Genomic DNA, 16,229 nt, shown 5'->3' with positions numbered 1-16,229 from the left:
CTTCATTTATTTTCAGTTTCTTATATTAGCACAACAGAGGGCTGATGTACTAATGCAGGAGTGGGCTCTATAGCAATTGTCCTCATGATCCCGTCACATTTAAATATAATACATATGAATTTTGTGGGGATTTCATACAGACCTCATCGCAACTAGTCATAAGACTATAAGAATTGCCATACTGGGTATCAGACCAAGGGTCCTTCAAGCCCAGTATCCTGTTTCCAACAGTGGCCAATCCAAGTCACAAGTACCCAAACATTAAATAAATCACAAGTTACTATTGCTTATTAATTAATAGCAGTTTGTGGTTTTTTTTCCTCTAGGAACTTCTCCAAACCTTTTTTATACCCAGTTACACTAACTGCTGTAACCACATCCTCTGGCAATGAATTCCAGAGCTTAACTATGCGCTGAGTGAAAAAGAAGGGAAGGGGATTGTTAAGTTTCATGAAAAAGCAATGCTTTGCATTTTTCTGTGTATAATTTTGCCATGGCAAAATACCTAATGAGCTGATCTGCATGATTCTTTAGTTCATTAGCACTTTATAAAAATTATGCAAAACAGCTTTGCAAATAGAAAATTACAGCAAATTCATCAACGCAATTACGTTTTTTCTATGCATAATGGAGGCCATTCACCAGTTAGTACATCAGCCTTCATAGGTTCCTTCTACAAAAGTTTTATTTTATTGTCTCTCTGACAAGAGAACACCTACAGTATTTGATATATTAACAAAATCATATATTTCTATAAAATGTAAAAAATCACTTCACCTCATATTTGTGTTCCGTTGTAGCTGTCAGTTACTTATACCCTCAGTTAAATTGCTCTTAACATGACACACACTGTATTACTCTAATAATTAGAATTTTGGTTTAAGAACTGTTCTTAAGTTTTATTTTTCTGGTCACCAAGTAATCTTTCAGCTCAAGCCATTAACTTAGAACAGAAATAAATGGAAAATGAAATAAAGACAGGAACCAGCCAGAATTTATCCATTTTAATAAAAATGAGTGCATATCCTATATAATCACAAGTGACATTAAACTTTATACACAGTATTCTCTGCATAGTAACAAACACTAGATGTGTACTTGAATTTAAAAAAAAATGGATTGGATGTAATCCTTTAAAGTGCAATTTGTTTAACGTTATAAGCAAATTATAAACTAAAGGATCCTTTTCACTAAATCAACGGTTTAACAAATATCTGCATCGGTGTTGGCAACTTAAGCATTATAAGAAGAGCGCTGTTCTCTCTACATTCCAATTTTGCCTGAGTTAGTAACATTTATCAGGGCAAGATCTGAAATAAGTAGTACACTGGACTGAAAATGTACCTCTTACACTACCTGTGCAGAGTAACATTTTCTTCCTTTTAACTGTAAACACTTGCAGGTTTAATAGGGAAATTCCAATAGTAGAGGCGATAAAAGCAGGGGATTAAAAAGTGCATAGGGTATAATCTTAAATTTTGTTGGACTTGAGAAGAGACAGCAGAGAAAAGCCCCTTCTCTAAGTTATGTAATCTGTTCAATGGTGATGAGTAAAAAAAAGAAATGTAGTAACCACGTAGGCAAATCTATTCCTATGAAACTAACTTCCAGATGGGGGAAGAGAGTCCAGTCACAGCACACAGGACTGCCCTGTATTTGCTTTATTTCTTCATTTACAAATTTTTATTCAGTATAAAGTAATTCAGTATGAACTAAAATCAGTATGTTTAGGTCATTTGTAGGGAGGGCCTCTGTTTTTAAGTCATTTGTTTTGTCTTTCTATATTTTTCTATATTATATATATATTTTTTTTTTTTATAAAGTGACTCAAAAGTATTTTCTGTTTCTTTTTGTATCTCTTTGAGGTGGATATTTAGACACATAATCCACTACTTCTGCTTCTTTTAAAATGAGTGTTTTTTTCTTGCTGGTCTCCCGTTTAGTCATTTCCTTCAATAACACTCATGAACATTCATGTTTCCTACAGAAAAAATAAAATGTAACTTTTCTATCTGCATTTTTCTATGAAAATAGAAGAGGAGCCTAATTTATTTTTTTAAATAAAAATGAAAGTTTGTACCACCCTTATATAACTTGCCCTAAGATAGCGCTGCAAGCTTTGTCAACTTGCTAGAAAAGTACACACACACATAGTAGACAAATGGTTGAATCAGCAGCCATTTGAAACTTGAAGGGTTGTCATCAAAGCTTCAGCCTCTAAGCCTTACCAGTTGGCACTATTGTGTACAGGTTTCAAATGTCTGCTGATTCAATGAGTGTTGTGCTGATTTACAAGAAATGATATCGAAATGTCATTACAAAAAAATTAACAGTCCAAACTGAAGAGAGACTGAAAACCATACACCACATCCTGAGCCAATTTATAAGTGGCATTATTCAGGATCAAAGACCATCATATCCATTAACATGCTGAACACTATTAAAAGAATGTGTCCTACTGTCTGTATAAGTGTAGGTACCAGTAAATTCAGTATTTTATTTTATAAATATAATCAATTCAAAACATTTTCAGTTATCTTTTATGTAAAAATCCATGTGCTTCCTTAAACACCCTAAACAGACTTGGGACTGTTTCATATCCAGTCTGCTTTTGGGAGTAAATGGACAAACTCTGCTCTCAAAACAAAAAGAACAGAAATATTTATGTACACATATTCCATAGAATTCTTTAAATATGCAAATGCTGACTTAAAAAAAAAAAAAAGTCAAGCTTTTCAATTCATTTCAGAAAAAACTTGCTCTGTATTTCAAACACTCATGATTATGTGCTTCAGCTGCTGTGCGTTTAACGCAGTGCTAACTAATATACCTGAATATATCCAGATCAGTGGGTTATGCCTCCCCACCAACAGCTGGAGTCAGAGAAACAACATTTTGAGGCACTGCTACTTAATTGAGAGTGCCACCTGCAGTCTCTCAGTATTTCTCTTGACTCCAGCAGATGATTGAGGTGCATACCTGCAGTCTAGGTGCTAGTTAAAAAATAAATAAATAAATAAAATTTGTTCTGTTAGTGCTGGTTTTTGTAGTTGACGGAAAAGCTCCCTGAGGCGTTAGGCACCTTCGTGGGCCATCCCTCAGCTGGAGCCAGGAGACCAGGGGATTGGACGCCCCTGCCTGGGTCTAGCCCGCAACATTCTGGAGGGCCCGATAGACAGAGGTTCTGGTTCCCTCTGCTCTCCGTGGCTGTTCTCCCAGACCACTGTGGGAAAGGTTTCCCTTTCTATGGAGGAAATAAAGTTTAAAAAAAAAGAAAGAGGGGAGTTGCTTGCATTCTGTCAGTCAGCTTCTTTCAGGCGATCGAGATCAACCGGTGGCGAGTCTGGCCAGCGGCTGCTGGGGACAGGTAGTGGGGAGAGCAGGAGAATTTGGTGATCATCGGCAGCCCCGGGCTCTGGGCTTTAGTGGCGCGGGGTTTCAGGCCTATCTTATGGTCTAGAAGCTTTGGGGCCTTGCTTTTCTTCGGTGAGGTCATTGGGGGTGGCGTTTGCAGCCCACACGGGGGATACCTTTCGTGTCAGGGTTTCTCAGGTGGTAGGCTCGTTGTTTTTATTTTTGGAGCCATATGTGCATCCTAGCAGGAAACAGCTGCGTGTCCCGTGCTCCTACTTCATGGCACCCAAATCCAAAATAGCTGCTTGCCACGCGTGTGGCTCGACTTTGGGCTGTCTGGACTCCTGTTCCCTCTGCCCCGCATGTAAATCGGGTCAGGAGAGAACCTTGGCGGCCTGTTACCTATGGCCTGCGCTCTGCTGGGCCGGTGCCTCCTCAGGGCAGCCCGGAGAGTTTGCGTGATTCCCCTCCTTCCCTCTCCCCAATGGGGCTGGGAGGGGAGGGTGTGCCCGGGGGACGGGTCATCTCCCTTGGGGGAGGAGGACCCGAGGGAGTTTTCCCCAGATTTTGTGCTCCTCTTGCATCAGATTTTCTCAGTAGTCGTCAGCTGGATCCTGGAGAATGGGAGTTGTCTCCTGAGGTGTGGAATCACATCTGCACCAGGAGGGGAGTTCCCCAACTGGATCTGATGGGAACACGTGCCAACGTGACGATGGAGAGGTTCTTCAGCCACAGAAAAGAAGTCTGCGCTGTGGACCTGGATGCCCTGGTGTGCCCATGCCAACAGACTTCTTCCTGTACATCTTTCATCCGTGGCCCCTCATTCGAAGGTTCCTTTGGCGCATAGAATCTCATTCCAGCTCAGTGGTTCGGGTACCGCCAGAGTGGCTGTGGCACCTGTGGTTCGCGGACCTGGTTCGCCTTGTGGGAGAAGGATCTCTGCATCTGGCCCATCTTCCAGGATTGCTGCATCAGGGCCCCATCTTCTCGGATCAGGATGATCAATTCTGTCTCGCAGCCTGGCTTTTGAGAGGCGGAAAATGCATTTTGACTTGCAAGCTAGGAGACCGGCTACGTCTATGGCATATGTTAGGGTATAGAGGGTGTTTGAAAACTGGTGTTGGCTGCGTGCATTGGACCCTTTGCCGGCAGAGGTTTTGCAAGTCTTGGAGTTTCTGCAACAGGGACTGTCTTCAGAGTTGGCGTATAACTCGCTTCGGGTGCAGGTCGCTGCCTTGTGGGCGCTCAAGCGCAAGCACCATGGTTGTGTGCTTGCCGTTCATCCCGATGTATCCCAGTTTTTGAAAGGAGTAAAACTTCTGCATCCCCTAGTGCAAAAGATTTGTCCGAATTGGAGTCTGAACCTGCTTCTTAGAGTACTTTGTAGGGCTCCGTTTGAGCCATTGAAGAGAATGACCATTAAGGACTTGATGCTGAAAACAGTTTTTCTAGTAGCCATTTGCTCCGCTAGGCGGATTTCAGAGTTGCAGGCCCTTTCTTGTAGGGATCCCTTTTTGTGTATCTACAGTGATAGGGTTTCATTGCGAACTGTGCCTTCCTTTGTGCCTAAGGTAGTGTCGTCCTTTCATGTTAATCAGATGGTGGATTTACCAGGGTTTCCAAACTGGTCGAAAGAATCCCCTAAGAATAGGGAGTTGCATCTTTTGGATGTGCATAGGGCTCTCTTGTGCTACCTGGAGCTCACTAATCCCTTTCGTCGTCCCGATCATCTTTTTGTGATTATACAGTGGAGTACAAAAAGGAGATAAGGCCTCTAAGGCTACCATCTCTTGTTGGCTTAGGGAGGCGATTACTTCAGCATACATTTGCAAGGGTCGACCGGTTCCTATGGGTTTCCGGGCTCACTCCACAAGGGCACAAGCTATGTCCTGGGCTGAATGTCAGCGTCTTCGCCACAGGAGATTTGTAGCATTGCAGTGTGGTCCTCATTGCATACTTTCACCAAACATTTTCATTTGGATGTGAGAGCACAGGATGAGCACTCATTTGGTGAGAGTGTCCTGCATGTGAGCCTTTCGGATTCCTTCCCAGCAAGGGAAGCTTGGGTACATTCCACTGGTCTGATCTGGGTATGTTCAGGAAAGGAAAATTGGTTCTTACCTGCTCATTTTTGTTCCTGTAATACCACAGATCAGTCCAGAGGCCTACCCCATTTTTTTGACTCCGAAAGCCTGAAATTCCTGTCAACTCTTGGGACGCTGAGAAGTAGAATATTACTGGATTTCTTTCAAGCAGGATCCGTGGTGTCCCGCATCCTTTGTCTTTTCTTTGTTGTTAATAGTTGCAGTTGCATGTTTACAGTTCTTTGTTGTTAGGAGGTGGGGGGGCTTCCATCCCTTAAGCATGTTACCCATACAACAGGCTGATCTTGGCTTGGGTACAAGTCAATATTGAGAGACTGCAGGTAGCACTCTCGGTTAAGTAGCAGTGCCTCAAAGTTTTGTTTCTCTGACTCCATCTGCTGGTGGGGATGCATAACCCACTAGTCTGGACTGATCTGTGGTATTACAGGAATGAAAATTAGCAAGTAAGAACCAATTTTCCTGTGTCAGTGAAGGAGATTTAATAAAACCTATTCCTGTTGTCACGTGATACCAGCTGCCCAATCACAAGGCACTCAAATGGAACTCCGTATTACTGCCAAAATTCAAAAATCTACATACAAACTAGAAATAGTGTAAAAAAAAAAAAACAAATTAGATAACACTGTACCACTCAATTTCATTGTTCAAATCTCCCAGGTGTACAGTCCAGAAAGTAAAAATCCACAATTGTTTCCTATAATTAACATTTCGGTTGTACATCACCTCCCCTCCAATCTACAAAACCCTGTTCAATAACAGCCAGTATCATGTGACAAAGGGAATAGATTTTATTAAACCCTTTCACTGACCCATTTAGTTAGTGCTGGTCAAACATGTAGCAGCTGAAGCACGCAATCATAACTGTTTGAAACTCATAGTACTTTCTTTTTTCTGCACTAAATTGAAAAGTTTTAATGATTGCATATTGGAAGGATTCTATAGCAGATGTGTTTATAAATATTTGTTCTTTTTGTTTTGAAAGCAGAGTTTGTTCAGTTGCCCTCAAAGCAGATAGGATTCAAAACACAGCCCTGTATCTGGGTTGCCTGTTTGGGGTGTTTAAGGAAGCACATGGATTTTTACATAGAAATAAATGAAAATGTTTTGTATTGATTATATTTACAAAAAACCACTGAAATTACTGGTATTTATATGACCTATGCTTATATCCATGTTTAATAATGTTAAGGGGTATGATGGTCTTTGGTCCTGAAAAATGTCACTTATGAATGGACTCAGGATATAGTGTATAGAAATGTCTAGTTTTTTTTTTGTTTTGTTTTTTTTTAAGGGTAAAAATGAGAAGATACCACCTTCCAGGGATTGGTTTAACTGGCACATGCGAGAGCTGGAAGTATTCAATTGCAGCTGATCCTAGGTGAACTGTGGTCATTTGTTTCTGCTTTCTTCAAAGCTCCTTTTTTAAAGTTTTGAATAGAGCTGAGTAAGGCAGCCCGGCCAGTATCATCATCAGATGGTGCGGTAACCGGTGTTGGTATATCCAAACTTGGATAAAGGGGAGTTAATGCTGGTGCCGGTGGTGGAGGAATTGATTGTGAGAAGGTTGATGTTCCTGTTCAATTGAAACAAAGTAATCTGTAAATATACAACATCAAATAACTTCAAAATGAAGTTCTTTACTTCTTCTTAAACTGTCCTAGTTACTCTGCTAAACACCTATTGCAACTTTCTTAGAAGACTAATAATAACAATTACTATGGGTGTGCACTTGCTCATCATGCTCTGACTTACAGCGGAGGCCCTTATCTGTGCTCGATCTATTGGCTTTTCCTTTTAGTGCCTTAAAAAGTAATCTAGCTAAATATTTTTAACAAGTATTTACTTTTCTATTGGTATTATATTATTATCGGGGGAGAGCTGCTGCCCTTTGGTTCCGTAAAATGCAACAGGTGAGCAGGATGCCTTTAGCAGTGCTGAAGCTTGATTCTACATACAAGGGCAACAGAGGGTTGACAGACGAAGTTTGCCAGCCAGCTTTTAGAATGTATTGATGTGGAAGTTAGCACAGTTCCAGAATGCCTACCAATTAACACAGCTGTACCCTCACTACAAAAATGACCTTTTCATAGCTATTGGAATAAGGTGCATGTCAATGCATCGGTGTGTGAACATTTTTACTCCCAATTTAATGAGTTTAGCACACACAAAAAATGTGCATAGCAATGTGAGTAAAACTAAATACATAAATTAGTGAACATCTGTTGTAAAATCCCATTAATTGAGGCATTAGCTATTACCTCCCAGTGGCAAGAGGTTGTAGGCTTAACTCAAAAACAGAGAATAACACAGAGGTACAGCCCTTAAACTGATCCAGGCTGCTTGTGCTGAAAATTTAAAATGTTGGTCAGATATGAGTAATGTTTCTAGGGCTGAACCAAGAGTTCATGGTGTAGGAGTCTTTATATTCAGGTTTTGTATGCAAAAGCATGATTTAGACATGCATTTCAGGGTAGGTGTCCCTCATTCCTTTTAATGCTAGCTCCTGCTGCATTATCATAATGCAGTGTTTACCGACATGCTTAAAAAAAAAAGTCAAGAAAATGTAGGCTGAAGTTCAGTGCCCATATTTTCCTCATGTCTTATTACATCAGGTCTGAATATATGTAGGGTTAGTCCAAAGAAAAGGTGTTACCTTGGACTTTTTTGCATTTAATTGTTAACCTTTATTTCCGTATATGCAAGTGGACTAATACTGCAACCACAGTATGATCTTGGGGCCTCTGAGAAAATGAAGAAAGCATGATGATTCTCGGGGGAGGGTTGCAGCTGTGGGATGAATAAGAAATAGAAAAATAGCCAGGCTCCCAGAGCACTTCTTACTGACTCTCAAAGGATGAAAAGCTAGGCCTTCCTACAGTAAGGGAAAATGCTCAGAAATGTATTATAAATAACCAAACTGCTAATTTTAAGTCATTCTCTGTGTATGACATTTTCACTTTCAACCTTATCGTATTTGCAAAGACTGTTTTTATATTGAAAGCAGCAGTGGCTCCTATCCTATTTGTAAGTTCCTATTCTATGGAGAAGCACTGTAATATGACATTGTATGGTTTCTGCAGTGCTCCTTTCTGCTGTCTTCATTATGTAACTGTTTCACGTAGAAGCCTCTAGCAGTAAGAGTCTCTCCTACAAAACAAATTCTATCCAAACCTCACTCCCATTCTTTAACAACTCTACCTATTCTAGCTTTAAGATGTCAGCCATTTCATTATATTTAATGCATGATGAAAAATGCATCAAATAACATTCTCTTTAATTACAGTGTGGTTACTGATTTGATGGTGTTATGCTTTAGTTAGAGTAGAGATGATCGCATCTTGTGAATAGCAGTCCATTGTTTCGTTAGGAATTATAGTAAAACAATTCCACCACAAGTGGTTCATTTAACAGCAGCCTCAAAGACAATAACATGAATATAGTAAAGGTTTCTTTGTAAAAATGTAAATACTAAGAAAACAACCTAGAAGGGAGAAAAAGTATGAGCATCCCAACCTCCACTTCATAAGCAACCATCCTTAAGTACTTTTGCATGGAAATATGTTATCACCTTAACTGAATCATTTTTCTGCTCATGCGCACTGTGTTGAAAATAAATTCTTGAGGTAATCACAAGCTATTTTTACCCCTCCATTGTTTATTATTTGGAACTAAACTTTTGCTGAATAATACAGAAGGAGGAACATCATAGCATTCTATTTATGATGCAGGACGGGGACTGCTCTGTTTTACTTTTGTGTATATAAAGGCAACATACTATTGAATAGGGGAAACTGCAAATGGTGCTTTGTGCTCTAAACACCATGTAGTTCATAGTAGGTGGAATAATGCATCATCATCTTTGCAAAACATTTTCACCTTTTACACCAAATATAATTTTTGGTGTAGTTTTCCATATCCAAAATGAGCTGCTGCAATCATGCAAAGCCTCTAGTAGCACCTAGATAACCTAGACATGAAATAGGCTCAGTTGTATGGGCAAAAAAATAGCACTTAAAATTCCTCAAAAAGTGCATACAGCAGTGTATATACTTTAGTATATGATCCTTAATGTCTCTCACTTGCTGTGTACAAATTAGATTTCCTAGTGTCTTGTAAAAGGTGACCAGTGATTTGTAGCAACAAGACACTGGTCTGCAATGGCACTTCAGTAAACTTAGCATCATTATGGCACATCAAACCATTCAGCAGAGGTCCATGGTGGAGTGAACAGCAACAGCTAGAAAAATTCATTCTAAATGTTTTGGGTGCTAGTCCCACCGCTTGACATTTTCAGTCTTCTACCCCAGTGTTTCCCAACCAGTATGCCACATGTAGGGGGACCTTCATTTACGGTTTTTATTGTTCTTTATTTTTCCCAGGAATTTATAAGGGTTTATTATGATAAGAACAAAAACAGGAGAAATCAGTTGAAAAAAATTACTCATTTTTACAGATCAATATTGGAATTTATTTTGGTGTACAGAAGCCAGGACAATAAAACAAACATTTTCCCACCCATCCACAGAGCAGCAACCCCCATTTCTACCCCCATCTCCTGCCGAACATGCCCTTCTCTCTCTCCTACTCCACCAAGACTATCCCTCTCTCCCTATTCTCTCCCCCCCCCCCCAGTACATATTGCAATGACATTCATCCTTACTAGTGGGGCTCCAGCCTTCTCTTGTTTGGAGCTCTGCAACACTGCACTTCTGCTTTTGTGCAGGGCTAGGGCACCTGCTAGGAAGTGCTTCTGGTGGCCAGGGCCTGATTGAAATGCATTCAAGGTACCAGACAGCAGGTACTTTGGCTGCTTGGGGGGGGGGGGTTGAGGAAGCGGGACTTGAAACACAAGATGGACAAGACTGGCAGGTGAGTTCTTTCAAAGGTGGTGAGTAGGACTTGAAACACAGCATGCACTTCGGCCCACATTCGCTTTCAGCAGTGGCTATAGGCCTTGAAATGCTGTAGCTCTAGTGCAGCTTTTCAATCAGCCTAAAATTTGGGTGAAAATTAATTTAAACCAATTGTCACTTTTGGAAAAACCCAGGAATTTATGGGTGAAAAATCAGTTTAAACTGACAGCAAAGGATCCAACCCATAGCAGACTGGTGTGTCATCAGACCTCATGAGGTGTGCAACACAAAACTGACTGATGCTCAGATCCAAGACTGCTGTCAGCACCTCGAGTTGTCAATAATGGCTCTTGAACAAGTGGGAACTCCTTTCTGACAACATGTGTAATCACACATACCTTTTCCCAGCTTAAGTATGAGTTCTGGTGTGTGGAAATTAATGGCCAGCATGCAGGACCCCTTTTTGTAGTATATCCGAGTCCTTTTACCCTCTGGTTTATGCCCAGGTTGTGTAAGATAAGAACATGCCATACTGGGTCAGACCAAGGGTCCATCAAGCCCACCATCCTATTTCCAACAGTGGCCAATCCAGGCCATAAGAACCTGGCAAGTACCCAAAAATAAGTCTATTCCATGTTACCGTTGCTAGTAATAGCGGTGGTTATTATCTAAGTCAACTTAATTAATAGCAGGTAATGGACTTCTCCTCCAAGAACTTATCCAATCCTTTTTTAAACACAGCTATACTAACTGCACTAACCACATCTTTTGGCAACAAATTCCAGAGTTTAATTGTGCATTGAGTGAAAAAGAACTTTCTGCAATTAGTTTTAAATGTGCCACATGCTAACTTCATGGAGTGCCCCCTAGTCTTTCTACTATCCGAAAGAGTAAATAACCGATTCACATCTTCCCGTTCTAGACCTCTCATGATTTTAAACACCTCTACCATATCCCCCTCCGCTGTTACTTCTCCAAGCTGAAAAGTCCTAACCTCTTTAGTCTTTCCTCATAGGGGAGCTGTTCCATTCCCTTTATCATTTTGGTCACCCTTCTCTGTACCTTCTCTATCGCAATTCTATCTTTTTTGAGATGCGGCGACCAGAATTGTACACAGTATTCAAGGTGCGGTCTCACCATGGAGCGATACAGAGGCATTATGACATTTTCCGTTTTATTCACCATTCCCTTTCTAATAATTCCCAACATTGTTTGCTTTTTTGACTGCCGCAGCACACTGAACCTAGATCTCTTTCTTGGGTTGTAGCACCTAATATGGAACCTAACATCGTGTAACTATAGCATGGATTATTTTTCCCTATATGCATCATCTTGCACTTGTCCACATTAAATTTCATCTGCCATTTTGATGCCCAATTTTCCAGCCTCACAAGGTCTTCCTGCAATTTATCACAATCTGCTTGTGATTTAACTACTCTGAACAATTTTGTATCATCTGCAAATTTGATTACCTCATTGTCGTATTTCTTTCCAGATCATTTATAAATATATTGAAAATTAAGGGTCCCAATACAGAGAATGTGGGCACAGCATTGGATATGACCCAGAATGGTGGGAGAAACTCTAGAAATCCCATCAGTAAGCAAGGTTGCTGCTCTCATTTTACAGCTATGCTCTTATCTTGCACTTCATATCGATAGGGAACTGACACATGAACTTATTACAATGAGTATTCTCTATCCCTGCTCTCCTTTTAAAATTTGGAGTAGAAACAGCTGAGCCTTTCAGTGCTTCCATTGTTCTTCATTTGGCTATACAAGTCCTCCCCCTATCCTTATTAGCTGCACCCCTGGAGTTTGGTGTGCTACATAACATTTTTGTTAATGGAAGTTGTGCCTTGGGCTTGAAAAGTTAGGAAACACAGTTTTACCTACTAGGACCAATGGGACGCAGATGTGTTAGCAGCCCCTAAGTGTTCAGTCTCAACAGAAGCCTTCCTTTCAGCCAAAAAGAGCACAAAATACTTAGGCAATACCACAGTGGAAGTGAGTTATAATTGGGGAGGAACATGGGGGTTGGGGACATTAAGTCCAGCGTCATACTTAATGGCATCATCATACAAATACAAAAGGTAGGCTGAGCTGTACAGCAACTGTGCTATGGTATAGGGATGCTGTATGCTCTGACTGGATATTGACTCGCAGGATGTAGTACACATATGTATCGGTAAGGGTTATGCTGGGGTATTTAAGCTAATATCAAGCTACCTCCTAAAACACCGCTCTGGCTTACTTTAGGTTCGGTGGCTGCATACAACACCGCACAAGACGGTAACTGCAGCAACTGACTCCAGGAATTCACAAATACAGCCACAAAATGAGTAATACGAAACCCTTTGTGTAAGATGCAACATGTTGCACACCGTGTGTAAAACGTCCTGAATCTTACAGAAGTGGTTGGGGCTGAGAAAATATAATTGTCAATGGTAAGAGATTAATCATGAGGCACAGGATAAAATGTGGCTGAAGAGTTTAAGTGCCGACTAGAAAAAAATTACAAAAAGCAATCATCTGGATTATGCAAAGTCCAGGGAGATAGTGCTGATAGTCTGGCAGGCAGCTGAAATTAAGAGTAGGATAAAAGGATGTTCATGGCTGGATACGAGAAGGAATAAAGCTATTAAGATATGATACACAAGCAGAAAGAGAATGTATAATGGAGACTGAAGTGATGTGACAAGTAGAACAGAGAACAAAAAAAAAAAAAAAGATAAAAACAAGGTAAAGAGATTTGATGGAATGACCTGTCAGCCCATCTCAAGAATGAACTGGAAATCCAAAGGTAATTTATAAACAAGGTGACTAAAAGAACCTATCTGAAAGTGAGACAGTATTAAACAGCACAAAAAAAGAGGTCAGAGCAGTCACAATTTAGATAATACTAAACAGCTAAAAATACATTAGCCACCAACAGAACAAATGAGTTTCAAACAGTAATGCACAAATCACAAACACACAAAGAGATGGCTTAAAGTTGTCACAAAAATACGGCAAGATTAACTGTAGCCTTATTTTATAGACAAAGAGACCTCATACAAATGTGGCTAGAATACCATATGCAGTGCAGTGCACAGGACGCCACTCAGGTACTACGGTGATAACTGTAAGCGAAGTGCACCGTTATAATTGTTCAAATCATCGGTCTCTTTGCCCAAAAGATCAAGTAAGGACAGCTTGTGTCCGTTTACTAGCAATTTATGAGGCAGTATAACGTTTTACTTATCGTGGTGTAGGTAGCATTATATAGCGGGAGTATGCAGTCAGGGTTTAACAGTTGGCACTGGCCCGACACGGCTCGTGTTTCTTGCACCAGCTTCCTCAGGGGCCTCGCAATGCCACAAAATTCCCAGTACTGCCGCTCAGCGTCTGCTACTCGGCTGCAGGTCCTGTCAGGCAGCCGAGTAGCAGACGCTGAGCGGCAGAGTACTGGGAATTTTGTGGCATTGCGAGGCCCCTGAGGAAGCTGGTGCAAGAAACACGAGCCGTGTCGGGCCAGTGCCAACTGTTAAACCCTGACTGCATACTCCCGCTATATAATGCTACCTACACCACGATAAGTAAAACGTTATACTGCCTCATAAATTGCTAGTAAACGGACACAAGCTGTCCTTACTTGATCTTTTGGGCAAAGAGACCGATGATTTGAACAATTATAACGGTGCACTTCGCTTACAGTTATCACCGTAGTACCTGAGTGGCGTCCTGTGCACTGCACTGCATATGGTATTCTAGCCACATTTGTATGAGGTCTCTTTGTCTATAAAATAAGGCTACAGTTAATCTTGCCGTATTTTTAGTGATGGTATTTAGAAATTGTTAGTTTAAGATTCCATCCCTTCGGACAGTTGGTTTTATAAGTGTTAAAGTTGTCACAAGCAGCACATCAAGCACAAAGAAGTTACAAACAGAAGACAGATAAAACAGAGTTCTCCGACGATGTCACTACTCCCAAGTGGGTGACAACATTCGATGGAGCCTGGAAAGAACTTTTATCTCAGTTTCTAAAACTTTGAGCATGCCACACTGCTACACAGCCACACAGGGGCCCTTTCAGTTTAATTCCTTAGCTTATACTTGGAGAAGACAGGGGAGGCAGGCAGGTTTCATGAGGGCTAACATCTTGCTGTCCTCACATTTGGGGAATCCCTAGTTACAGACTGCCTCGACTAAAGAAAAAGGACAATCCAAAATAGTGCCTGCCAACAGAGAACCAGCACTGTTTTGCTCGTAATAAGCCTTTTTTCTGTATAGTTGTCTTTTTTATAGGGGCAGTTGAACAAAAATGGGCCCTAGAAGGTATGGCGGTTTCTATACCTCAAAGCAGTTGCTCAGGATAGACTGACTAAACCTACTATTGTGTCAGGAGTCTCTGTCCAAATAATAATGCATTGTGAATGTGAGGCAATAACTCCACATCACAACCTTGCAGATCTCCATGGAGGCCAATCTGAGGTGGGTTGAAAATGCTGCCATTGAAACTCAATGCTGCCACTGAAACTCAATGTGACCACCCGATTCAAGCCTGCCTAGGCATACTAGGAGGAGACGCAATCTGCTACCCACTTTGATAGAGTGTTTTTGACAATAGTAATCCCAAGTTTGTTGATGTCAAAAGAAACAAAAAGCTGGGTGGTCTTTCTATGGGTTTCAGTCCACTCCAGGTAGAAGGCCATTGCTCTTTTGCAGTCCAAACTATATAGTACCTATTCGCCTTTATACACAATGGAAATGCTTCAAGTGAGTTAGTATAGGACATGTTAAGGTTGTTGGGCCTCCTGGCATCAAAAGTGCATGATGCTCCCCAGGTATGTCTTAATATTTATTTAAAAGAGTTTTTAATCTGCTTATAGCAATAAATCATGCTAAGTGGATTACAATAAAAGTAAAATCATATGAGAAGAGCCCAACAGACCCTTTGATCACAGTGGCTTCAGGCCACTCAGGATCTTTGACACAACGTCTGCTTAAAGACTCCCTGTTCTGGTGGCGGAACCCTTCCAATCTGACCAGACATGTCCCTTCCAAATTCTTCCGTCCTTATTGTTCTGACCACAGATGCATCCAACGTAGGGTGGGATCCTGTGTACTGGGGCTTTGCATAGAAGGCCTTTTGTTTGCTCAGGAAAAAGTTCATCAGATAAAATTCTGAGCAAAGGGCAGTGTAGTATGCTCTGAAGGCTTTCGATTGGCCAACAGTGCAATCCTTGTTCAGACAGACAACCAAGTAGTGATGTTTTACTTCAAGTAAGGAAGAAGAGGATCATACCTGCTGTGGCAGGAGACTGTCCAGATGTGGTACTGGGTCATCTTCCAAGGGATAATATGCAGAGCCACATATCTGGTAGGCAAAAATATACTGGTTGAAAGGTTGAGTTGTGGCCTAGAGTCTGATGAATGGTCCCTGGACTTGGGGGAGAGGAGGAGTAAACCAGATATTTGTGTATTATTATTTTTTTTTTTTTTATATACTGACATTGGATTTGACATATCATATCGGTTTACAGTAAAACAAGAGGTGCTGAAAACAACAGTTTCCTTTTGTTATTACAGATAAACATGGAATTAACTTGTTCAGTTCATCTAAAGTTAACAGGAAATTGAGAAAGTTAACAGAGGTAACATGGAAATAACTTTAGTTGAACTAAACACGTTAACAAGTTATATGGTGTAAGTGGATGCTTAACCGAGGTTAACAAGGAGTAAGGTCGTTTATCATTACAAGAATTGTGTAGTAGATCTGTTTGCATCTCCTCAGAACAGAAAGGTCTCACTCTTCTGTTCTAAGAAAGGGACTCAAGGCAAACTAGTCTCAGATGACTTTGCCCTCTATTGAGGCCAGGGTATGCTGTATAAATATCCTCAAATTCCGCTCATTGCAAACTATGTTGAAGCTCAGA

At 40.9% G+C, this 16,229-nt stretch overlaps 1 protein-coding gene across 11 annotated transcripts in view; it reads right to left on the bottom strand.

Annotated features, from left to right (window-relative positions):
• Positions 1 to 989: 989 nt before the first annotated feature.
• The window catches only part of PXK (PX domain containing serine/threonine kinase like), a 132,852-nt gene continuing 117,612 nt past the window's right edge, over positions 990 to 16,229 (bottom strand). For 7 of the 11 annotated variants that reach the window (XM_029600960.1, XM_029600962.1, XM_029600963.1 and 4 more), the window contains one exon: positions 990 to 7,032. In XM_029600960.1, the coding sequence (XP_029456820.1) occupies positions 6,818 to 7,032 (215 nt within the window). In that variant the 3' untranslated portion in view covers positions 990 to 6,817. The remainder of the gene's footprint in view (positions 7,033 to 16,229) is intronic. The other 4 variants (XM_029600968.1, XM_029600969.1, XR_003856611.1 and 1 more) reach the window with 2 other exon arrangements.

The sequence above is a fragment of the Rhinatrema bivittatum genome, chromosome 4, assembly GCF_901001135.1.
Source record: "Rhinatrema bivittatum chromosome 4, aRhiBiv1.1, whole genome shotgun sequence".
In the NCBI taxonomy this organism is placed as follows: Eukaryota; Metazoa; Chordata; class Amphibia; order Gymnophiona; family Rhinatrematidae; genus Rhinatrema; species Rhinatrema bivittatum.
Note: the sequence above shows the minus strand (reverse complement) of the source record. Positions and strands in the feature narration are given on the sequence as shown.